This window comes from Sylvia atricapilla, chromosome 6 (assembly GCF_009819655.1).
Source record: "Sylvia atricapilla isolate bSylAtr1 chromosome 6, bSylAtr1.pri, whole genome shotgun sequence".
Classification (NCBI taxonomy): domain Eukaryota; kingdom Metazoa; phylum Chordata; class Aves; order Passeriformes; family Sylviidae; genus Sylvia; species Sylvia atricapilla.
This window is the reverse complement of record NC_089145.1, coordinates 61,265,983-61,291,725: the sequence shown is the minus strand read 5'-3', so window position 1 is coordinate 61,291,725 and position 25,743 is coordinate 61,265,983. Positions and strand designations below refer to the sequence as shown.

The following is a 25,743-nucleotide window of genomic DNA, read 5'->3' as shown; positions in this document are numbered from 1 at the left end:
ATTGCCCTCTAGCACCTGTACCCAGCAGAAAAGTCTGTCAGCAAGTCCTGGCTACCTGAACATAAGGAACACAACCAGAAAAGATCTCTAACAGCAAGTTGCACATAGTTCTGAGATTTTAGCAAGAAGAACTGCATTTTAGATACTTGCATGTCTGCCTAAGTCCTTCCATTTACTAGAAAAACATAGATCTAAAAAAAAAAAAAAAAAAAAAGGAAAAAGGATTCAATTGTTCTGGGGGAATTCTGTGTAGTCTAGGTACAGCTTTACAAACCTAGAGGGGCAGGAGTGAACCCCTGACAGCTAATATATTCATTACCTCTTGAAGGGGAAAATTACAGCACTGAAAGCCATTTCTTTAGGTAAAGTCCAGAATATAGTTTCAAATCCTGACCACCAAATGTAACGCAGATCCAGCCCAGATGTACCACAGCCTGGAACAGCTGGTTTCCACAGGCAGCAGCTGCTCCTGCAGTCCCTCTGCTCTCCAGCCAATACATTCAACACCCATTTCTCCTCTGTCTTGGCCAGGAAAATCTCCAGAAGTCTTTAGGAATGAGTGTTGCTTATCCTCAATCATTGCAGCTGATGGTTCTGAATGCTGTTGCAAGTGCAGAGAACGAGCAGGACACTGTGGATAAATACCTGTGTGTTGGCAGGCTTCAGAAAGTGCTGCTCTGAAGGACCTCAGGGAGAGCCGTGCTCACATTATGGCCCAGACCAACGTGAAGAGCAGCTCCCTTCTGTGCATCATTTCAATTTATCCACAAAGTGTGGTAGCACTGGAGCAGCAAGTCTCAGCACAGACCTGGGCCACAGTCAGTGACTGAGCAACACACACAGACACACAGAGACCAGAGGTGTCACACCAGTGCCTGTGTGAGGAGCACAGAAACCTACTGGAAAGGCAGGAACTGCCTACCAAGAAAAAATCCTCTCATATGGTCCCCAGGTGCAGCTGCCCTCACACAGAGAAAACCAAAATCTCAACAGAGATCAACAGAATCTCAGAATCTCACAGAGAAAACCACATCTCCAAAATTATGGGGGAAAATCAGGATAGGAGACTGCAAGTGTTTAAGCCTAAGGGTCTGCATGTCTCTACGTTTACTGCATGGTTTAGAGGGTGCCCAGAACTGTGCTCCAACTGGCTGTGGCTCCAACTCCAGACCACTCGTTCTTGAGACTCCTTCTCCAACCAGCTTAAGAATTCTCCATCTAGGAAAGTAAATTATACCCACATTTGTTGGTTTCTAAAGGGAACTGGGAGGAAAGGACTAAAAATAAGCCCATCTACCCTCCCACCCTCTCCCTGGCCACTTGTGGCCTGGCAGCTGGACACCAGCTTGCCTTGTGCCTCAGATTGGAGGGGAAAATACATTCACTTGTGTTACCTCTTCTATTTCCTCTCTTCATCCCATCCTTGATTAATAAAGGCACTTGAAGAAGTACCTGTTTTTTTCTTATAAGCAAATTATTTTATTCCCCTAACTGAATTTCAGGTTAATTTGGTGGCGGCAGCTTGAACCAGTTATCCTTGTATTTCCCATAAAACGTGCATACATCTGTGACAATTTTTTCTTGGTGTTTGACATGAATTTTACATGAGGGAAGATGAGGTTAAGAGCATTTGCCTTCATAATGATAGGTTGTATTTTCAAATTGCATAATATTTCTATTTTTAGAGATAAATCAAAATTGTTTCCAGAATCCCTGAGGCCTGTACTTCGTACTTCCACAGAAAATGTGGCTCATACAAAACCTTCTTTTTTTTTTGTGGAGAAGGACACGGAGAACTGATGCAGTGGGAAGAAAAAATGTTCACAAAAACACCACAAACAAAATCGTCCCCAGAGAAGGTTATAATAAGAAAAAAAATCCCACTAGTGGCAACAGGGATTCTCAGTAATTCTGTACTGGCAGTGAGATAGTTCACATAAATTTTAATACATGAATATTAACACTAGTTTTAAAAAAATGCATTTTTTGGGCTACACAAAGGCAAATCATAAGGCTGTAGCTTAGAATGGGACTTTATCAATCTTTGTCATTACTAAATTTAGCTTATCAGCAACTTCTAGAAACAGTTCCTCATCTTTATAAACAGTTCTTCTGTGCAGTCAGGAGGCAAGCTGGCCCAGGCACTAATGTGCACAGAGTGTGTGTGCATATGCTCTGCTCTGCCCTGTCCCTCCTGCATGGGCCACCATTTAGCAGCTGGAATGCAGGCACAGGGGAAGGGGATTTGATGTCACATTCTTCCTTCTAGACTCAGATTTTGCACTTCAGATAAACGAGAGTATGGAAACCATAGCCCAGAACAGGTATTTGGCTGCAGAGTGAGGGAATTTGGGTTAATGTAACACAGGTTACTGCAGGAGGTTTTAAAAGGCTGCTTTTCCACTGACCTGTTTCTCAGACAGTATCTTCAGCCCGACTTTTTCTATATTTAGATGTAACTTCCCCTTCCATTGTTATATGGAATAAACCACTTGTTCCCCAGAGAATATTTTAGGGGGGAAAAAAAAGCTTCAAAAATCCACAGCTGTACATCAAAATCAAAGTAAGAACCACACATTTTGGGGAAGTTGGTGGCATAGCACTGACATCTTTCGGCTTCCCTTGTGCAGGTAACATCAAGTCTCTAATGCAGCTGCCTTATTTCATTTTGCATAATCAGCTTTCAGTACTCATTACTTTAGATATGTTAGAGGCAAGGTAGAGCACGTCATGTTTGGCCAAATATGCTTTTTAATTTTTAGGTCTTTGAATCTATAGCTCACTGTCACTAAACAGCTTGAACTGCTTGCAAATTGAATGGGAGTCCTCTGTGAAACGTCACCTACAGCAAGAGCTCCAGGGCTGCTCCTGCTTGAGTGCTATGGACAAATCTGAGTGCTTCTTTTAACACTTGGCTACAGAAAAGTCAGTTTATTAGCCAGTTTTTAGGATTAAAGGTTCTCATGTGCAAAAAGCAGTATCTAGGAACACCCACAGGATCGGGGCTGACCAAACAATGCTACTTTCCAGAGGGAGTGACTCTGCTGTATGTTCCTCCTAAATGAAGTGTTAATTGTCTAAGGCAATTGCTTTCCTGCCCACTTTGAAGTATCATTGGCTAGGTTTTTCACTGGCAGGAAGCACAAGTGGTTTATTGAGTAGACCAGTCAAGAAACATCATGTTGGAAACTGTTTCTGACTTACTGTCCACTGATAAGACAGTTACATGTCAGGAACCTGAAAACAAAACATGTAATACCTAGTGCTGAGACGAGGGATGATGCTTTAGAGGAGACTGTCACAGAGACCCCTCATATGTTGTTATTATCACAGATCCATCCAACTTTAGTCAAATTAAAGCTATATTGAAATGCTGCTTCCTGAGGTTTCCACCTGATTGCCTATTAAGCAGAATTACTGTTACTTCTGATAATCCAGCAAATGATTCTAGATCCCTCCATCACTTCAGCAATTGCAACAGCTCACTTTGATACTGCTGTGGCAGTCTTGAGGGGAAAAGTCTCTTTGGAAATTCCAATTAACAACTGACATTCATTAACAGGAAAAATGTGCTGTGCATTTGGTAATCCTATTTGATGGTGATATGTGCATCACTGGACTGATACCTCTCTGAGCCTGGAGGTGACTTCTGCACCTTGGAGTACACCAGTCAGTCTCAGACTTATTCTGGTCTGAGCAATACTAACAGAGAAGCTGCTGTTTCAGCTGCAGTGCTACAGAATTGTATCCAGTTAGAACCACACCTGTGATGGGTTCCCACTGTGTGACACTTCTGCACAGTTTTGACCCATTCTGGTTCGTTGCAGTCAACAGAAAGTTGTCTGCAAATAATTTTTGCTTAGCACTTAAACAGGACGTTCCATGATGTACTCATGTGTGTATATATGCACTTGAGGTTAGAGACAGACACGACCTTTCGTCACACAAAGCCATTAAACTTCTTGTACAAACAGTGCAAACACACCAAGTAAACATGCAGGCCACATGCTGCACTGCAAAGAGCAGTTACTGGAAAAAAATGTATTGTTCTTGTAGAGAAATGGCCCAAAAACCAATCAGAAAGGAGGCAATGGACACAGGAAGCTGGAGTGCCAGAAGTGGGGCTCTGGTTTATGGCTAAACACATGTTTGCTCTTTTGCTTGGCTAAACACGAGGCCTTGCATGTCAAGCAATGCCTGAAAAGGACAAGTGGGATTAAAACCAAAACTGCTTTGTGGTCTTGCTCATTTCTTCAGGAAAAAAAAGAGAATTATGCAAGTTCCTTGTTAGACTGCATCAAAGACACCTGATATTTAAAGGCCAAAATCTTTTTATAACTGAAGGAAGATAATATCTGTAAGATTCTTTTATAAAATTTTGAATGAGTAGTACCATTCATGTGATGCAACTGATTGCTTTATGTGTACGTAAGAAAGTAGAACTCAGGGCACAGGTATTTTAACTCTATGAATAAAATAATTATCTGGGTAAATAAAGCTCACACATTTGTCCTCATTTACAACTGACATTAAGATTAGCCACTGCTCTCTTTATTGGAATAATTTTTCCTTCTGCAGTTCACAGATATGTTGAGAATGGTGCTTTTCCACATGTGGCCTCAAGACTTGATCAAAAAATGTCAAATCATATAATTATGGCACTTCTCAATGGCTCAGTTGTGAGCACCTGCAACAAGACACTCTAAGAAATCTAGGACTAAGCTGCACTAAACTTTAATTATTGGCTTTTAACAGCAATTTGAATATGCTTCTTAGAAGTTTTTGAGCAGTAGTTTTTCAATAAATTTTCAATAGGATTTCAACAGATTGTCTTCTCAACATGAAAAGATGTTGGCACATTGCTATACATGACAGAAAACAAAACAGTAGCCACAAATACCTTTGGTAGCAACTAACTTCCTCAGGAATACATCTGGCCATTTTGATGGCAAACATGACTTGAGTTTCATTTAAAGGCTTTAAGTTTGATAAGAATCTGTGATTTTCCAGAAGCAGCCTTGGGAAACAAAACAAAACACCCCAGCAGTAAACTTGGAAGGGTAAAGCAACATGACAAAAAAATACTAATGACATAAAGATGAGTAGCTGCCAAATTTAACATAAGTCCCTTAAAACACAACCAGCAGCTACAGATTTGACTTCAGTGAAGAGGTGGAACACAGGACCTCTGGTTCTCCAGGGAGAGATGGAAAACATCTCAACCATCTTCTCCCACAGTTCATACACTTGAGCATTTGGCACAAAACAGGGATTTACACAAAAAAAAATCTTCCTGGTCCTACTTCTTTACTCATTGTACTGCTCACAACAGAGGAAGACCAGCAATGTCAAGTCACAGACCCTGATGCATCCAACCCAAACATTTACTATTAGTTTCTTTGAGGCAGCATACAACAACTTCTTTTCTGATACACGAGTCCTCAGAGGTCCTCTGCTATTGGATAAAATAACCAAGACAAATGTTAAGTGAAGAAAATTAGCTTTATTTATGTAAATTAGAAAAAAGAATTTGTTAGAACTTTGGTCAAATTGTTAATTCTGTACAATTTACAATTATATTTATGTACAAAACTTCTAATAAAATACAGTACATCACACTCTTCCTGAGTCACAGTGTGTTTCTCAGTTGTGTAAATATTTCTTTCTTCTTCCTTTTAAAGCAATTAGGTTCAAGAAGGAAATAGCATCCTCAGTTTGACAGTGTTTGGTTTAGGTAATACTGGTATTAAGAAAGAAGTCAATCCATTGTACTTAGAAAATACTTTACAGCCATTGCAGTTTCGATAGTTATTTTTCTATATTAAAATACGTTCCTTGCTAAAAACGTTAATTACACACTTCTTATGATGAGTTTGCTGCACTCTATTTATAGACACAAGACAAGGTGACTTCAAATACTTCCATCTCTCACTGCAGAGATACAGAAATGAAATTACAAGTACATATCAGCGATCACTCAAAGATCAGGGAACACCCACCCAGAGAGAGCAGAGCTCTGAATTGAGGCACAGTCTGATCAAATTGCCCTGGACAGGATGTGTCAGCTCTTGCCTGGCTCCCTCAACACAAAGTGAGCACAGCACACTGAAAACTGAGCCTGGCACTCCTTCTGTGTGCACCACAGTCCCCAGAGAGGACTAAACACTGCAGAGCTGCGTTTGGGACATCTTGGCCAGCTCAAGGTGTTATTAGGATTAAAGCTATCCACATCACCTTCACTGAGTTGGATTTTCTGAGATCAGCAATAAACTATTGTAAGGCTTACAAGGATATTTAATCTGTTTAATGAACGATGCAGTGTGTTAAATTAGTAATGAGCATAGATTACAACCTGTAAATTTATGTCCCTGTTAAATCCAAAAAACAATTACAGCAACTTATTCTTTACAAATATGGATTGGAAAAAAATAGTTAACTTTATTGAATGGCTACGTGTGGGATGCTCCTAAATATATCTGTGGTAAAGTTCACTATATTTTTTTAGTATAGGCATGTGCATTTCTGATATTTTAGTCCAAAATTTAAAAAAAACATTATAGATTTGATGACCTCTGGTTTATTCTTAGTGTTTAGAGATATTTAAGAAGTCTTACACTAAGACAAAGTTATTTAGAGACTTGATTTCAATTAAAACCTTTCTGTAATACTTCCATACAAACTGAAATACATGAGATCAACTCATGACAGTTCTTTGTGACTAGAAATTAAAAGACTTTTTTGCTGCTGATATCAAAGTGCATAAAATGACAATATGGGGATTTAAAGAAAATTGGTCTTTAGCTGAATGCTTGAACCTTTCCCAGGATTTTTTGCATGTTTAGCAGTCTTCACTTTGATGCTTTCTTGATTGCCTTTAACAGCTGACTCGAGCCTGGCTTTCATGGTTGGAGAGGAGGCCATTAGTTTTTTAAAAACTGAGGAGTACTGTGGCCCAATCTGCATCAGAGTTTGCAAAGCAAACTCATGTAGAGTTTTTGCTGCGATGGTAGCAGAAACCAGGGCATTTTCATCCAAAAGAAAGGAAATGAGGATGGGAAGAAAGCAGGCCACCAAGGCAGCACCTATAAACATTGAAAACAGAACTTAAATACACAATTTTTTAAAGCAGTGTCAAATTCTAACTGGAAGTATTTCTCTAAGTTAGCATTTAATTCAAACTGTAAAGCTGCAAATGTCAGCTGAACTGCAGGGTAAAAACCCCAACATTCCTGTGAGCAATTTTGTTTGCAATTAGTGTTCAGGACTGAATTCCTAGCGGTCGTTTTGGTTTTAGTTTGTTATTTATGGCAACTTGGAGCACCTTTAATGCTTTGGATACAAGAAATGGAAGCAACTTACGGTGCTGTTCTTCAGCAGCAGCTGTCAGAGCTGTAACCACCTTGATTCCCTCCTGAATGACTTGAAGCTCAGCAGCATTTTCAGGTTTAGTTCTCTCAGTTTCCTGCAGTTTCCCCACAATGGATGGTGCTAAAGAATGGATGTAAGGGTATGACACAGTTTTGTTTGGATGCTGGAAGATGGAGTGCAGCAGCTGGTAGCATTTACACTGTACCTAAAGGGAAAACAAAATTTCAGTTATGAAGGGTCACAATTCAAAACACATCTCTGTGTGTTCTAAATCTAACAGCTTGGCAGAGAACATTTTTGGGAGAGGGAAAAATGTGCCTCACAACTTGAAAATTCATCAGGTTGTAGGCTGCTCATGTGTAATACTTTATAGGAGCATTGTAACTTGTAATCAACTATTATTAGAAACCAGATCATGCATTCTGTTTCTTTCCATCAAGTCTGATATCTTCTGACATTTCTGAGCTCAGGAAAAACCCCTATTTTTGTTTGAAGATTAGTATTATTTTGAAAATACTCTCTTCTTAGCAAAAGTGCAATAATACCAAAAAAGTGGTGCTTAAAATATAACCAACATCCCTGTCAAACTGTAGGCACAATTTAGGCACACCTTAAATGGTGCAGTAGTTTGCATCTCTTTGGAATTCAATAGGACTGAAACTGCCAAGTTCCCACATAATTCCTGAACAGCTCTGATGCCTAAATACTTGGATGAAATTTGCAAATGCATGTTAATATTTCCTTGCAGTCATATTTGGCATTTTCAGTTTCCTAACAGTGAAAACCAAAGTGGAAACCTAATATTTACAATATTAGAAGTGTACTGATAAATAAAAAAGTATTGTCTTACAGTTATTTCTCAAGTAAATTAAACTTTGTTTAATTTTTATTACACAAATATATATAGAGGAGATGCAAGAAAAGCAGCTTTCAGTGAATTCTAACAAATAGAAATAGAAATCTAATGGAAGTTGTTTCCAGAGCTGAACTTTGAAAGTGAGGTAGTCCCAACACCTAAAAAAGCCATTTGTATAAATACTATTTTTCCCTGTACATTATATTTTTTAGGTGAAGCACAGTAATACATAAATTGTGACACTATAATCTAATGCCACTCCATGAAAATCGTTATGCTAGGTGAGAACAAAGCATTCATCTAGTTCAGTAAGCTGCTTCCAGCAGTGGCCAGGAGCTGATGCTTATGGCACAGGAATGGTTTTGTGGTGGCACTTGCTCCAGCTCCCAAAGACTCACAGTTGAGGGATTTCCTGTGCAAAAGACAGTATCTGTGTGTTGAAGAGAAAATGAGCAAATAAAATCAAAACATTACACAACGGTGATGTGTACTTAGCAATGGATGGAACACAGAGTCTAATGCAGTAAAAAAAATAATAACAGGAATACAGAATTGCATACAGAACAATGATTAAATGCACTGCTGGACATGCTCTTGCTCACTTGTTCAAAGTGTATTTTAAAATACAGCAGATGTAGTCAGGAGAGAATTCACTCCCATCAACACACAGGACCAGGAACACAACTAAAATGAGCTAATATTCCTTCAGTATGGCAGTGACATTCTAATATCTTCACCAGCACTTACAAGAGGATCTTTGGAGTCAAGTGTTGTTTGAAACTTCTCAATACAACGCTTCTGAAGGCACTCTACAGCAGTAACTTCTGGGCTGGTAGACACAACAAATACTGTAATAGCAGTGAGAAGGCTGACTTCATCGAGTTCTTGGAGAAGGCCACCTACTATCAACCAAGGAAGAAAATTGTTAGATTGCATTAAAAATTGTATGAGTTGAAGTGGCACAAAGAGGTGGAATAGAAATATCAATGTCTACGTTTCTTTAGGAACCTCTGCTCTCAAACACACAACATCCTCTGAAACAGTGAGATGGACTTTTACTGTAATAAAAGCCAAGGCCAAAATGGGAATTCAGGGGTGATCATATGCATAATTTAAAATTATAGCATACTCCTGTTCCATTGTTTCTTTGCATAAAGTCCAATAAATACCTTTGAAGAGCTGGTATGACATATTTGAATACAACCTATTTGAGAATGATATAAAATTTGCATTTAGAATGTATATTCTTTTGCTAAAAGTTTTAAACAATTTTGTAAAGACAAGTTCCAACAACAAATTACAACATAAGAGATTAAACATAAGGAACAAAGAAAATATTACCAACTCAGGAAGTTGAAGCAGCAGCACACAGTAAACTGATTAAAGACAATAAATTCTTTTCTTGCACTACTGTTTCAATACCCTTTGCTTCACTAGAGACACTAGTGGCTGTTTCCAGTAGCTGTTGCAGCACTGTGTTCAGGATTCAGAATGAGAATGGGGCTGATAACACACTGATGTTTTGGTTTTTGCTAAGGTGTGCTTATCCTAAGTCAAGGACTTTTTCCCTTTCTCATGGAGAAAGCAAATGAAGACAAGCAAATGAAACTGGGAGGGAGTGTGGCTGGGATGGGTGACCCAAACTGACCAAAGGGATGTTCCACACCACAGAACATCAAGCCCAGAAAATAAACTGGGGGAGTTACTTGGAAGGGCAGATGATTTGGGTAAGGGGGGTCTAGCACTGGTCAGAAGATGGTAAGCAACTGAATAGAGCATCACTTGTTTTTCTCTTTTTCTTTTCATTATTACTGTCATTTACCATTATTACTTTATTTTACCTTAGTTTCTATTATTAAACTGTTCTTATCTCAACATAAAAGTTTGACTTCAATTCTTCTCCCCACTCCACTGGGTTTGGGGGAAGAGGGAGTGGGGGTTGAGTTAGTGGCTGCATGGGGCTTAATTTTCAGCTGGGCTTAAATCACAACACCCACATTTACACTTTATAGATGGTGACTGTTGGGGAAGATGAATCAGGGAAACCTTATAAATATGATTGCTTAGCAAAGATTCTGAAAATATGAAACCTATAATCGGGATAGAAATGAAAGCTCACTTTGAGTTGGAGGATACTGAGTCTTAGTTACTATAGAACCTGAAAACAATGGTCTAGCTAGCTGAAGGAGAATCCCTTTGGATTGAACAAAACCTTTCTGCTGGCTGAGGGATCCAAAGGTCAATGCAGCAAAACAGAAGTCTAAAGAGTAGCTTTTAGAGTTTAAAATATAACACAGTATGGTAATATAGTAGTTCTTATAGGCTGTGTGTAGATTCTATAGGATTTTGTGTCTTGTGCTGGTTGGTCACTGTAAATTAGAATATTCATCACAAAAGGAGATATAATGGATTGTAACAAAGACCTCGCTCTCTTAACTCTCACCCTTCCTCTTCCCCCTGCTCTCGCTCTCTCCTGCTCTCTTCCCCCTGCCCTTTGCTCTCTCTCCCTTCTCTCTCAGCTCTCACCCTGCTGTTCTCTCTCCCTCTCTCTTTGGGACTCCCCTCCAGCCCAGGCTGGTGGCTGAAGGCCAGGCCCTTTTACCCACCACCCTTACAATTAACCCACGTGTTCTAGAATATCCAGGTGGGCAGAATTCCTTGTCCCAGCCATCTGTGGATTCTCCTACAGTGACTTCTCATAGGGACTGCAGGGATAAGACTGCCCTATAGCTCCAACAGTACTTGGTAACCAGCTGCTTCTCTTGTGACTAAAAGAGAAGTCTTTTACAGGTGTGCATGAACTCAATTCAAACAAAACCAAACAACACTTCAGACAAACATCTCTCATTTTTAACTCAAAAACCCCAACATTTTTGCTTACCTTGATCCCAACAGTCCAGCACTGTGACCAAAGCACTACGCAGAAGATCAGTCCAAGCATTCTGACTCTTCTCTGCCCGAGCCATTGGAGAAGACAAGAGTCCTTTAAGAGCTTGTAGAGATGCAGCAACTGGCAGAGGTAGCTGGCCATCTTGTAATCTCACAGCAGTTTCTTTAAGTACTCCAATAATTAGGTACAAAATAGTAGGGAGAACTGAAACACTTCCTGTAAAACAATGCACATTAATTTCACAGAAATGAAAAAAAAGGCAGGTACCTTTCATATTTAAAAAATTGAGGCAGTTTTCTTGGATTCTCTTTTTTATTTAAAATTTATCATTTTAAAGCATATCTATGAATAGAGGCACTGGTAATTTGAAGAAAAGATTTAAAAAAGAAAAAAGATTTAAAAAAGATTTAAAAAAAGAAATATCACGTGGCATGCTGTAGCAAAAAGAGAGCTGTACTGCTTTAAGTGAACTTAAACCTCTTCCCCTTTAAAATAAGCACTGTATATATTTTCTTTGATGGTTTTACTACATGAAGTGTGGAATTATGTCATATTCAGAGAAAATTAGGAACAGAAAGATCAGAACCACTGAGGAGGAAGTATATAAAGTATAGTAGTGTATACAGTATATACCAGTATATATACTGGTACATAGGATATACTTTGTATACATTACTATATAGAAAGAAGAGTAGAAAATGAAGTGTAAGCATCTAAGTATATTTTGCACGTGAAGACTACACAGTGAAGGAAATTACAAGGCAAAAAACTGGCAAGAGGAAATATTTCTACCACATGATGTGTGGTTACCTAAGGATGCCACTGCTCCAGGAAATCACTGAAGTCAAGAAGTTAGTAAGGGTAATAAGGATTTCAGAATAAATATATGTATAAACCCCCCCTAGAATTTAAATAGAAGCCTCTAAAAAGATCTTGGAAAAGAGAAGACCTAAGGAGAGAAGCAGATTGCTCCACAGGCTACTAGAAAGATTTTCATGTCTGAGAAACTGATAGTTGACTAGTCATAGTAAGAGACCCCTAAAAATGTTCTAAAATTTACAGGAATAGCATGGCACAGCAGTTTCACTTAGTTTTATGTATTTTTATGCATTAATAGTAATACAGAATTCTGCATATACTGGAGGCAATCTAGAAACCTGCATACTTATGTGTTCCTCCTGTCCTAAGTTATGACTCAGCAAAGCACAGAGTTAAGCATGTGGCTTATCTCATCCCCTAAACAACAAAATGCTTGTGCTTTTAAGATTTTAATACACTGATGTTCATGAGAGACCTTTGAATAATGAGGGTCTCTGACTTATGTGTAAGTACTTCCTGAATCTGAGGACATCTATTTTTGAACAGCCAAGTCTTTGAAAACTTGCTGTTGAAATTCAGTGGGAAATGTAGGTCATGAACATAATTGACTTGCAAATTTTTTAATGCAAACATATCATGACAGGTGCCTCAAGTAAAAGACATGGCAGTCACAGGACTGTAACTTCAGTCCTACTAAGGGGATGGGGAGATAGGGTAGAGTAACTTAGTTACCTACTAAAGGGGGGAAAAATGCAATTCCACAGAGGAATTGTCAACACTTTAATTATGAGCTGGCTTTTGGAGCTCCTCCCTTATTCAACTGACTGCATAAGCAAGCTTAAGCTCCTCTTTTTAGTCACCTGAAGAAAATGCTGAACTTCTCTGTGGTCTGTTCCTGCAAACTGTTTGTTTGTGGAATAATGGACAGCTAAAGACAAAAACAACTACAGTGAGAAAAAAATCACAGATTATTTTTCATAATAAGTTGTCCTTAGACCTAGGTGATACTATGTTTATTTCCTTTCACTTGGAACTGATAAACAGCAGGCTCCAGATAGAAATGAGAAAGCATATCATCACCTTACAAGGAGTGCAAGGACTGATAGCTACTCCATTGGGAGTATCATATTCCCCAAAGGAGGATCATTTAACAGAAAAAAAATTAAAAAAAAAAAAAAAAAAAGAAGTTTTCAGGGGTGGTAAGCGCCAAAAAATTTGTGTAAGGTGTAACAACAATACTCAAGGTGGGAACAGAGGAATAGGGCAGAAATGGTTTGTGTGGCTGTAACAGGACTGAAAGATTATCTGTATGAACATGATATTGAGGCTTGGCAGTGGGGAATCATCCTAAAGTTTGGACTGAATCCAAAAGGAATCATGGGTAAAAGTCAACTAATCTGAGAATTCAACTGTAATTCCTCACAGCTGTTTGTTAATGTTCAAATGATGGCAAGGTAGCATTTCCCTTTTAAATTTAATTTGTCTGCATTTTAAGTTCCAGAACAGACAACTGAAGTAGCATATAATCATGTAGCTGTTGTATACTTCCCAGTACAAAATGCATCTATTAATTGCACTGCTACAGGGTGGGAGGAAAAGAGTAACTGCTAATTTAATTGCTTCAGTTTTGTAACTTGTTTTGCAATTTGACAGTCTAAAAATAATTAGAAAAGGAAATTGTCACAAGCAAATCAACAAAACTTGCTGCCAGACTCGGCTAAGAAAATCAGGTCATAAGAAAGGGAAAGAAGGGCCTAATACTCTTTCATTTATCTTTTCTTGTGATGAAACAGCATACCTTCAGGAGAGCAGATTGAAGGAACATCAGAGAGAATAACTAATGCTGCTGCTACCAGTCTACTTGCATCTTCTGACAGCAGCAGATGTTTTGCAGGTGGCACTGCAGGGCTGTAAGTTAATTTAGGGTTGAGCTGGGGAAGCTGTCTGACAAGAATACAAACACACAGCTCCAGTGTTGCGAAGACTAAGGACTTCCCAGGCACCAGGCCCCCCGTGTCTTTGCCTTCCCCAAATTCGGGTAATGTTTCCTTTTCTGCAGCACCATCATCAACTGCAAGAGAAAAAAAAAAAATAAATATGGCAGAAGTCTACATACAGGCTGTGACTTGTTTCCAAAAAGTTTACTTCTTAAGATTGTTTCAGCACCAAATTATAATCTTGACACATATAAATGTGCCTGAGTATGTATCCAAAATTCTACAAGTAAACACCCATCCTTCTGAAGAAGCAAACTAATCAAATAAACAGTGATGACCAAAACCAAAAGGGTGCACAATAGACTTTGACATACGAGATCCTGAGGCACCAAGACAGTGTGATGTCCCCTGATACAAGCATTTTGATTCTTCACCTGGTTTTTTCCCTTTTAGGGAATGAATGTTAGGAAGTTACAGTCAGAGGAACTATTGGGACCTGGCTTGTAACAGCTCTGTGTGCAGAGTCTGTCCATTGCTCAGCTGCAGCTGACCCCAGCTTTTCCCTAGGACTCCTCCCTCCCTGACACCACCCAGCTGCACTTTCTGCAGGTTTTCTCCTCACTTTCTGCCCTCTGTTCAACACCTAAACTATCTATGTTTCTAGAATTTCTATGAATTCTATAGAATTTATATGAAGCTATCTATGAATCTCCAACATCAGGAACCTGGACTGTCTTGATAGAATTAAAATCCAACAGTGAAACACTTCAACAAAGACACATGCAGGAAAGAACTGCTTTATTTCTGAATACCTGACAATAGGTACTGAAACATCTCACACAGCACTGTACCTTCTGCACTTCTCCGCTTTTCCTTCACGTGTTCCTGAGCTGCAAAAAGAATCAAGCGAACCACTTCAAGGGCAGCAAGCTGAATATCAGGTGACTCCCTGGTCAGTATCAGTCGATGCAAAACATTCAGCAGCTCTACACCCAACTCCTACAGGGAGAAAAACATCTGATGCATTTTAATTTTAGTGCAGGAGTTTCAGGAACTTGTTAAAGCTTGTTAAAGGCAACAGTATGACTCTGATTGATCTAAGAGACACAATGGCATTGATACAATCACAGGAGTTGGCATTTTTTTCACCATCCAGCTCCTAGCTCCCAGGAACAGCAGTCCCTATCAATTCTCCCAACAAAACACTCATCACAGTTATTTCAGATATAGGGCAACTAAAAAAGCCAAAGTAATCTTTATCTTCTGGCTTCTTATCTCCTGAAGGTGGGGACAGTACATTGTATCCTTCCTACACTATATTCATTTCCTTGGACAGAGCATCAACAATCAGCAGAAGTTAGCCACAGGCTTTATCACTTTCACTGGGTTAGACAATTGCATGGCAGATGGATGAATTTAAAGAAATTCATTTATAATAATATATTTGAGTGGCTGCGTGGGGCTTAATATATATAATAATATATTCATTTATAATAAAGAATTGATTTAAAGAAAAAAAAATAATTCCAGATTACTACTTCTTTTTAGGATCACTGTTGTGGTACAATGGGGTTTTGCTGTTGTTTGTTTGGGGGTTTTTTTAACCTTTTTTTTTTTTTTGTATCACTGCTTTAGTCCAGTCTCCTTTTATCAACTTTGATATTTACAACAGAATTAATTCAACTATGCCTTGACAGAGAGAAAAAGAACTCACTTTTCCAGAATTTTGTCTTTATCTGGCTCTCATCCTACCATCTAATGACTCCTTCCTGATGAAATGTCCTCCAATTCTCTGTCCCCCACCTTACAGATTCCTGTTGTGTTCTTTTTTATCTCCTCCCTCTACAGCTTTGGATTTGGGCAAAGCATATAATTTACCTGCTACTTATATGCTGAGGATTCCTGGAAATACAAGAGACTGTAGAAATGCTAAAATTAAGCTCAGACTAAATCTATGCCTTAATTCTGGGGGGCACCTGGTCACATTTACCTGATCACCACCTATTTTAGACCTTGGCCATGGGACATCGAAGAGTGCCTGCAGGGCATGCAAACAGGCAATAATGTTCTCCATTGCTGCATCTGATCCAGGAGAGCACAGGAACTCCACACTAATTCCTGTAAGCATCAGAAGAGAAAAAAAAAAAAGTAAACCCCATGTATACTTGAAATTTTAAGTAGTTTTTTCCACTACTAAGTAAGCTCACAGAAGGGTTGGCAACCACAGAAGAAGTATTTTAAGGGATTCATCTCCTATTGTTCATACCTTGGGGCAAGATCTCTATTTCCATCAAAACAATACAAGAAACTTCACCTTCCAGACAGTACAAGACCCTATTATAACTGGCTACTAACAAAAATAAAACCCCAGCAATTTCTGAATAAAACACAAGGTCTAATGAGCAGACAGGACAATTCATAAAGAGTATATAGCAGAATATTTTCCCTGATCACTGTAATTTATGTAGTGGAAGAAAATGCTGAAAGTAATAGTAGTTCACAAACTCTAAGGCTGAGGCTTTATCTTCCCACCAAAAAAAAGCTAAAAATGCTAACTACCACAACTAGATAAGCAGCAGGAAGTAAATTACATGAAGCCTAAGCTTCTAAATCCTACAGCTGATAAGAGTTATCTTTTTTCTTAGCTTTCAGGACTTCTCACAATATTGGAGATAACCCTCATAAAAAACTACAATCCATATTCTCATTCCAGTTGTACAGCTGTAATTCCAAAATGTGTGATGACTTGGGAAACCAATCAATGTCCACTAAACAATAGCTGTGCAACAGAAAAGCAGTTTTAAATTCTTTAAGTTTCTCTGTAGGGAATGAAAATTAAAATGCTGTTTTATTCAAAAGCAGAATAAACAAGCCAGCTGCCCATGGTCAAGTACATGAAAATTGATGCACTAAGCAGCAGAGGAAGCAGGGGAAATGAGCAGCTTTTATATCAGAAGTCCCACTTCTAACTGAGAGAGCAATGGAGTTCAAAAGGCAGCTGGCTCTCTGCAGAAAGACTGGGATTCTAAAGAAGACATATGCCACCAAGTCATACAGACTCATTCCAGAAAAAGATTACAAAAGAAGGATACAAAAGAGAGGCCAAGAAAAACATGCAATCAGAAATGCCTAATTGTGCAAACTTAGAAAACTGGGACTGAATTCAACTACCTGAGTAGCTCCTGCAGTAGTGGAGGCTGAACAGAGCTTTACATGAACATAAAGAAACACCTTTTACAGCGTGGGTGACTGAGTGCTGGCACAGGCTGTCCAGAGAGCTTGAGTCTCCAGCCACACAGATATTCAAAAGCTGACATGGTCCTGGGCAGCTGGCTTTATGTGACCCTGCTTGAGCAGGAGGTGGACAAAGTGATCTCCACAAGTCCTTTCCAACCTATAACCTACTGTGTGATGTAAAACTGTACTGCAGTGAAACTAATCCACATACTCTGTAACTGTACTGGTACAAACACTGTAAAATCCACCCCTGAACTTCCATGGTTATATGAGCAGAGCAATAAGCATTTGTTTAGGGCTTGTTTAGCTCACAGTGGTTTTTGTATTACATTTGGGAAAACGCCTTATGATTTTCTCACTAGGACTTAAAATTCTTCTGACTGTATGTTTTTCCAAAAGATGCAATACTGAATGATGCAGTTAAATTTGAATAATTAATTAATTTTTTTTTTTTGCTACCAGTTTTTATCTACATTTTGAGTTGCAGCATCTAGGCAGACTATGCACTCACTCACTAACCCAAGATAAGATGAAATCTGTCAGTATTCACATCCTCAGGAGATTTCACCAAGGGCCTGGTAGAAGAATCTTGACACATGGTAGTTGGGGTAACGGGTCTGGAGAGATTTGTAACTCCTTCATCTGGATCAACAACAACAAAACCTGTGCTAGTGAGCCATAGAGCTGCAGCATAAAGTATCAGTGCCCAGGAGTTGTAGTAATGAGGTCTGGCATTTTCAATTGTTTCTGCTGTATAAAATGTACCACCTACAAGAAAAAAAAATAGTTTTAAGGGTGTAATTTATTTTTTGTTACTGTATTTTCTCATTCTTAAAACGGGATTGTGCTCTGTGTATGAATTTCTTTTTAAAGTCTGGCATTAAAATTCAAGCCAATGAGGGCACTTCATTTACATTTATTTGGACAGAGTGCAATAGATTACCTACTTCATCTTTCAGCCATAAAGATAGCCAATGAATAAGAAGACCAAACTACTCTTCAAATCTATGAAAACTCTGTTCTCAAAAGCAGTCCTGATCTTTAAACAGGTCCATAATAGGCTTATTCTCTATACAAATGGAAATACAATCATTGGCCTTTTTACCTTCAGCAGGTAGTTGTGATGCATATTCTGGAGGCAAAGTTAAGAGAGCAAAATCCTGAAGTGCAGCAAGCCAGAGCTTGCTCAGAGTTCCCAGATCTGCCTGTACCAACTCCAGAAGGCCACTGGCTGAAAATGTTACATCTCTGTAGCTTTCTTCCGAGGAGTTTGCCATTTTTAAACAGTGCTTGTGTGCATCACTTTGGGTTTTCTGCTTTTCAACTGCAACTATGTAAACCTGTTGATACATTTGGATAGAGTAACAAATATTAACACTTGGAAAACTACTGTAATCACTAGCACTATTGCCTATTGAACAGGCATGAGATTTCCTAGAATCTACTCCTGCTTCCAGTCCAGAAAGCATGGGTGAACAAACACTTATTCTCTAAATGTTCTGAATCCTTTCCCCAGCTAATCATGATGCAAGAATCCCCAAAAAGGGGGAAACTACTAAAATTCCTACCTGTAATTAATTACCCTGCTCTTAAAATATTATTTGTCCAGTTTCTGCTTCCAACCATAAAACCCTGTTATAGCTACAAGACTGAAGAACTATCAAATAATATAGCAGTAATAATGATTTGGAAACAAGTTAACTCATTCCTAAATCTTTTTTTAACTGAAACGCTATATGGCACTTGAAACTGACTTCTCAAAATTATGTTTTACTTCTTGTTAGCAGTAAAGAATAAAGAGTACAATCCTGCATACTTTGCAAACTTTGGGTGTTCCCATCTGTAAGGTTAATTTTAGTGGTAATTTCCCTAGTTACCACCCTGGTTATCAAAAAGATAGAATTGAGAATGTTTCAGACAAACAGCTCTCTATAGTCTCTCCAAAATGCCCCCAGAGGGAAGCTCTTCCCAACTATAAAACACACATTTAAATTCAATGAATCTCAAGTCAGCTTTGTTGAATACTAGTCTCCTGCAATTATGATTCCTGCATCTTTTTCATGTTTGCTGGTTGCAGTGTGTTGTCCCAGGCCAGCAACTAAACACACACCAAGCCCTTGTCTCACACTTCCCTGCAGCAACAGGATGGGGGAATTTCTCCAATTTCTGTCAGATTCTAACGGAGAAGGAACTGCCTAGGGGTTAAGTGAAATATTTGTAAATTACAGGTCAGAAAAGCTTATAGGAAGCTCTACAGAGTCGCCTTTGAAGAATTCTAGTGATCTTAATTATAGGCTGGAACAATCCACAGATCTTCACTTCTGAAAGTTGAGCCTCACATCTAGTCTGAATTTTGTCCTGGCTTCTAATCAGTGAAAGGTTGGTACATGCTATTAAAAACCTTTTCTTATGTAATGATTTCAAATTGATCACAGCACTTTATCTTTTCCTGAATAGATTAGATAGACCAATCTATTTAAACCTCTCAATGTAAGAATGTTTTCAAAATTTTTAATCCCACCTGCTAACTTATCTCCAAGGGCTTTGCTATTTTGTCAATATCTGTTCTCAAATATGCACTTGAAACATTGGTATATTTTTCTACAAATGTTTGCATAAAAACTATTGCCTACTTTTTCCTCCAAAGTACCTTCCCAGTTATACACTGAAATATCATCCATCTTCATAACATGTCCATCTTGGTTATCAACCATCATTATCCAAGGCCGTTATCTTGGCCACATCTTTTGGAGGTGGTGTACATGGTTCACATTTTTGACTTTTAAATATTTAACCTTGCATTGACACATATTAAAACAAGTATTCATTTCTCATTCGGTGATTTTAATTTAACTAAAGCAGTACTGAACTGACAATATTAATTTAAGAGATTTATTTCTAAAATATAAAACACCAATTAACACCTATTTAAAAGAGCACATGGAGTGGACCATCACCATAACCACTTATAAAATTTCAGATAAATATTGAACTAGTCAAATATATTAAGGAATTCATATTTTTTAGCATGATACATGCTTCCTAATGAATACTATAATAAAGCCAGTTTAATCAGCAGTGCTTTTGTCAAGTTCACAAAGTTCATGTACTTTTAGAGGTAGCAAAGCAAAGGGTCAGCACCTTCTATTTGAAGAAGAATGTTAAAAATTCCTGAAAATTCTGTCTGAAAGGTTCTAACTCACGTACCTGATATCAAGACTAACATTGTAGAGCTGATATACTAACCTCTGCCCAAGCCTTAAGGACAGCTAGTACTTCCATAGTTGAGGTGCTTTCATTATACTGTTGGTTTTGTGCTTCTTTTCCAGCCTGCACTTTGAGCAAAGAGGACACAAGCAACTGGTGAACCCTTCGAAGGTCATTGAGATCACTCACCACACCACTTGCTATCCAGGCACTGCACACCTAGTGTTGTGAAACAGAAACAGTGAGGAACAAGAGAAAAACACCACTGGATACTCTTTTTTTCCATCTGTAAAATTAGGAAAGCCAGATTTCATTTCTACCGAGATACAGTTACTCTCAGACAACAGCAAATGTTAAATGACATCCTAGTTTAGTACATACTTAAGCAGTGAAAACCAAAACATTAGTGGGGTGTCACAAATAATGGCCAAAATATCAACTGCAACAAAGTTTGTCAAAAGACTTTAAAGTGACTTTAAAACTCTTTGAGTTGTCACAATATAGAGGTAACAAATGTGACGTTATTTTTGTGAACGGAGGGTTTAAAGTTAGAGGATTTCTTTCCTTTTTCTTGTGTTGCATATCAAGCAAAAAAAAATATTTCAGAGGGTCTATTACCTAAGAGACTTGTGACTTTCAACACTTGCCTGACATGCTTTTGCTGTGACATCAGGAGGAGTTTCAGGAGCAAAGGCAGGCCTAAGTGCTGCTCCAACCTAAAGAGAAGTTATACAACATTTAATACATAGTGAACAATCGACTAAAGGCTCACTTTTCATCATCAGACTTTGTTACAGTTTTCCTTTATAAAGCATAGTTCCTTTGTCATTTTTTCACAGACTGATTCAGTGAGATTAAAGAGCAGACAAACATTTGCAGTCATATTTTATTGTTTTGCTTACACTGAAGACATCGTTCTCTTTGAGAGGGGTCTTCAGACTTGACTCTATTTTTTGCAGTCTAAAACAGAAACAGCAATGTCTTCCTTCCTGAATGCTTGACTTGATGAGGAGCCCACCAAAGAAAAAGCAATGTTCTGACCCATGAAACACAAGACACCTAGTGAGTGACATTTCCTTACTCTGAAAGAATACAGATGTAAGAAAACAGCCACCTGAATGTGGTCAACTTTGGAAAGTGAAAAAAGGAGAGAACACAAACCCCACTTACCTAATAAAGAACACACAAACACGGAGTTACCAGGCTGCAGAGGTTTTACCTACTCACACTGCTGAAAACCATTTCACTAATAAAAGATTCCCTAGCTGCTTTAGCACATATTTGAAAACTCACATTCAAGTTTGATGTACTACACTTACATCCCAAAGAGCAAGTACTACAATAAATGTGTGTGAAATAAGTGAGAAGGAATTTTTTTTTTAATGGCTATTAATGACAATTTCTTAAGACCCTCTAAAGCTGAGATTTCATTGTATGGAATTTCTGAACAAGATTTTAGGAAGTCATTACTTAAGTTCAGAAAATTTATATCTATCTTTTTCTGGATTATTATATTTTTAAGGAAAAAAATCAGAAAATGTAGACTTGATTTTTTAAGTTTCACAACTCTTAAACTTACATGAAACAGCTGATGAGATCTGTACACTATTAGCAGAAATACTTTAAAGGTACTGAAGCTTAAAAGGAAAATTATTAGCTTTACTTGTGACCTGTTTGATGGTTTTGGACAGCAAGGACAGATGGTTTGTTTTTTTCCTTGATAGCTTCAGATTAGACCAAGGCACTTCCTTCCCACAAAGGAGTGCCAAAAAAATAGAATTACAATAGCAAAAGCAAGATCAAAGTAGGTCAAGATGTCTTCAGTGTCTCTCCAATTCTGTGAGAGAAAATGATCTGCTCTATTCAGTGCCTGCTAGAAATTGAAGCTATATGAGGCTTAACACTCTGTTGTTTCTAAGGAAGTTAACTCCAAATAAATTAACAATACTTTAGTAACAAAGTATTGTTACCTACACGCTGTGAATGCAAATTTCTTTTAGAACTGACTTTAAGTTGCTCTAAACTTTTCTAAGTCATTATCAATGGTGCTTACATTGGCTTGATATTGCTCCAGGATTACATGACCTGGAAACTCTGGCTCTGGAACAGCGGCAAACTTCCGAACAATGATCTGCAACATCTGGAGCCCGGAAAGACGAAGCTGGTCACTGTGATCTGTGGCAGCCATAAAAGCCATACGGACCAAGTCAGCTAAATGCAACACCAAAAAGTCATCTGAAAACAGAAATTAAAAAAAGAAAATAGTCTATTAGATTTCAATTCAGATCTAATGTGTTTTATGGGACTGTTCCAAATGTTTTCAAAATGCGTATTTTACATTTTACCTTACTACCCATCAAGGATTCAATTCGGGCAGCTTACACATAGATCAATTTTACTTGGCTACCTTATGTTAGCTGATCTAGTCTGCTCTCCATTTAAATGTAGGGGGAAAAAAAGTACTCAGAAGAAAGTATAAATATCTTCATGTATGAAACAGATTTTCTCAAAGAGTGTTGAGGAAAACACCTCCACAGAAACACAGAGAGGTACTGAAAAATGGCATTGGTAATTATGCAAATTATGGAAAGGAAAAACATGGCCTTTTTTAAAGTCATACTCCCAGACACCAAACTGTGATGCTGTAGGCTGATGCCAGCTATCACTTGTGACTGGCAGTGCTTATACAGAAACAACACCTTCCTACACATACACCACGGTACTACAACCAGGAAACTGAGTGTAAATGCTGCAGTAACATGCCATTCTTTCAACAAATAAGAATTCCTTTACACCTTAAAGATTACAGGCTTCCAGTCAGAGCAATGTGATTACAAACAACAAATTTATGATGAATTTCATTAAGATACAAAGAGCTAATACTTATTTTAAGCATAGTTTGCATTCTATTAAATTCTTCCGGTGCTTAACACATACCTCTTGAATCACGTTGTTTTCTTTCCTGAGCCAAAGTTATGTCAAAATGTGCACTGCCTGCATTTTCACACTGGCTGATGATTTTACAAACACACTCTGCAGCAAAAACTCTGGTGGACCATCGAGGATTTCGGAAAGGATGGAACCTGTCGTCACTGTCAGATGTTAATACAGATACATCATCCCCTTTAACAGTTTCCTCTTCTTGAGTGGTATCTATTGTTGCTACTGTATTGAAATCTGGATTTAGGACACAGAGGGGAAAAATCAAACATAATACAATATTCTTTCTTACTGTAACTGAAGTCTAGTCTACCTTAGCCTCAAATTCATGATGACTCCCTTAAATATCTTGAAGTAAATGCTAGAATTCAAATATAATGAAACTGTCAACATTTGTTTGATATTACTTGCTGGAAGACAAGATCAAATACCACAAAAATAATTAAAGAACTGCAGTGAAAGAAGCAAAAGAAAAAAACCCTTTTAAAATAAATGTGGTGCATTAGAAGGTAGTACTGTTCCAAATCAAAGTCTAAATGCAAGAAGTTTTCCTCCTGCACTGCAGGTAAAAGAATTTCCTTCATCCCTGCCAATATTCAGCACAGTAATTGATTCTGTGTGCTCAGGAGTTCCATTATGATATAACAGGACTGCACCAGTTCTATTACTAATAGAAGAACTGCTCAGAATACTTTTCTTGCAGGTAACTGCACAGAATCCACAAGCTCAAACCTCTTCTCTATTTCCATTCCTGATATGGAAACGAATTAACATTAGGTGTATAAATCAACAAGAATATGAACAGGCAAGACATCCTAAGATGTTTACAAGAACTTGTTCAATGGGAAGAGGCCATCAGAAGAGAGGAAGGCAAATTCCTCTGAAGGAAGGAAGTTAAAGGATCCAGTCTTTCAGTATGAATGATGATTACACACTTCATAAATGGCAAACATTCAAAGCAACACTTTCCCTCGGTGACACAGTGACTGCTGCAGGCCTTATTTTGATTTTGTTCTCAACTGCAGTGTATTAAGACTTACCAGCAGAGGCAGCAAGAACATCTTTACAAAGCTTCAGCCAGAAAGAGAGCTTCTCAACTGCCATTGAAGTAAGCATATGAGTCAGAGTCTCTTTGATGTCTTGGCACAATCTTGGATCCAATTCTTTGTCCAGCAAGCCCAGCAATGCCCCCTCCAGGCCTATTTCTCTGATGTTCACATCTGCTAAGAACAAAATCTGTGAGCTGAGTACTGTACATCACAAAACTGAAATAATGATGACAGAAACCCCACTGAAGGTTGAACACAGGGTAGCTTGTGAATAAGACCTTACTAGCCCTGAAATATTTTGGAAACAATTACATTTTTCACTTTAATGCTACAGTTAACTTATGAATACAAAACAAATGTTAAGCTTTTACAGAAACATAGTAACAACAGGAAGAAAGCTACCCCAGCAAAATTCTACTCTGATTTTCACAGCATAACCATTACCACAGCATCACCATTACCAAAGCATCTAGTTCCTGAAAAAGGTTGTTTCACTTACCTTACTTTGTAAGATAATTCTAAGGCAGTGTTTTAGCTTGAAATGGAAGTTTAAACTATTCTCCAAAAAAGCACAAAACCAAACATATGGAAATAATTTGGTAAATTAATATGACAAATTTTATTTGACTAATATTACAAATTTTATATCAGTAGTTTTTAGAAATGGCTATAGCCCCTCTTTTCTGAAAACTTCCAAATGAGCTTGAATTGAAAGCTGAAGTGAAATAAATTTTTAACACCACTCACTCACTCACAGAAATGCACATGAGGATGAACTAGTTCTCACTCTCAGGCCTTTTAGCAAAAAGTTAATACTAGATAGGCTTAGATCTCCCTGAAACTCTCCTTGCATTTCTTCATTTTCTTCATTTTATCCTAATTTGGTACTATATAGACAACTGAGGTAGAAAACGTTTCCCACCCACAGCAAAGTGTGTTTAAAATTCACTGTCAACATGTCAAGCTCTTTGATCTCAAAACTTCAGCACATTACCTGGAGAAAAATCTTCTTTGCTCTCTTTCACTAGTGCAACAGCATATTCTGACACTTCAGCAGCTTCTCTTTGCACAATCTGACGTAAGCAGGCTACAACTGCCCGTCTCAGTGATAAATATGAGCTACAGAGATTCATCTGAAACATGCAAGAAGACACAGTAAGATGGCTCACAAAGCTCTGTGGCAATACCTCAGTAAGGCTGGTATTTTCTGAACACTTGCAATTATGGCAAATCTGTCAAGTCAGTGAACATGTAATTGATGCTCTTTTTGCTCACCTTTTTTTAACCCCCAAATGAAATGTTTTTTCAAGTCCTGTAATCAATTTTACAAAACTTATCAGTACTTTCAGCATTTTCTCTCCAAAGGCAATTTACAATATTGGTTTGGGGCTGAATCCACCTCTCAACCAATATTGTAAAAAAACCCATCATTAACTTCAA

The 25,743-nt window shown here is 38.1% G+C and overlaps 1 protein-coding gene and 1 long non-coding RNA gene across 2 annotated transcripts in view; one reads left to right on the top strand and one right to left on the bottom strand.

Moving 5' to 3' along the window:
• Window positions 1-1,097: 1,097 nt before the first annotated feature.
• LOC136363068 (uncharacterized) lies at window positions 1,098-5,618 on the top strand. Its single transcript, XR_010743894.1, has 2 exons — window positions 1,098-1,226; window positions 5,011-5,618. It is a non-coding gene; the product is annotated as an uncharacterized lncRNA (long non-coding RNA).
• The window catches only part of HEATR5A (HEAT repeat containing 5A), a 56,863-nt gene continuing 36,603 nt past the window's right edge, over window positions 5,484-25,743 (bottom strand). The window contains exons 23-37 of the mRNA XM_066322139.1: window positions 25,298-25,436; window positions 24,295-24,474; window positions 23,252-23,491; window positions 22,368-22,549; window positions 20,962-21,030; window positions 20,354-20,533; window positions 18,213-18,447; window positions 17,627-17,875; window positions 15,861-15,988; window positions 14,722-14,869; window positions 13,732-14,004; window positions 11,106-11,330; window positions 8,972-9,126; window positions 7,360-7,573; window positions 5,484-7,082 (exon numbers count right to left, since the gene is read on the bottom strand). Coding sequence (XP_066178236.1) covers window positions 6,781-7,082; window positions 7,360-7,573; window positions 8,972-9,126; window positions 11,106-11,330; window positions 13,732-14,004; window positions 14,722-14,869; window positions 15,861-15,988; window positions 17,627-17,875; window positions 18,213-18,447; window positions 20,354-20,533; window positions 20,962-21,030; window positions 22,368-22,549; window positions 23,252-23,491; window positions 24,295-24,474; window positions 25,298-25,436 — 2,919 coding nt within the window. The 3' untranslated portion in view covers window positions 5,484-6,780. The remainder of the gene's footprint in view (window positions 7,083-7,359; window positions 7,574-8,971; window positions 9,127-11,105; window positions 11,331-13,731; window positions 14,005-14,721; window positions 14,870-15,860; window positions 15,989-17,626; window positions 17,876-18,212; window positions 18,448-20,353; window positions 20,534-20,961; window positions 21,031-22,367; window positions 22,550-23,251; window positions 23,492-24,294; window positions 24,475-25,297; window positions 25,437-25,743) is intronic.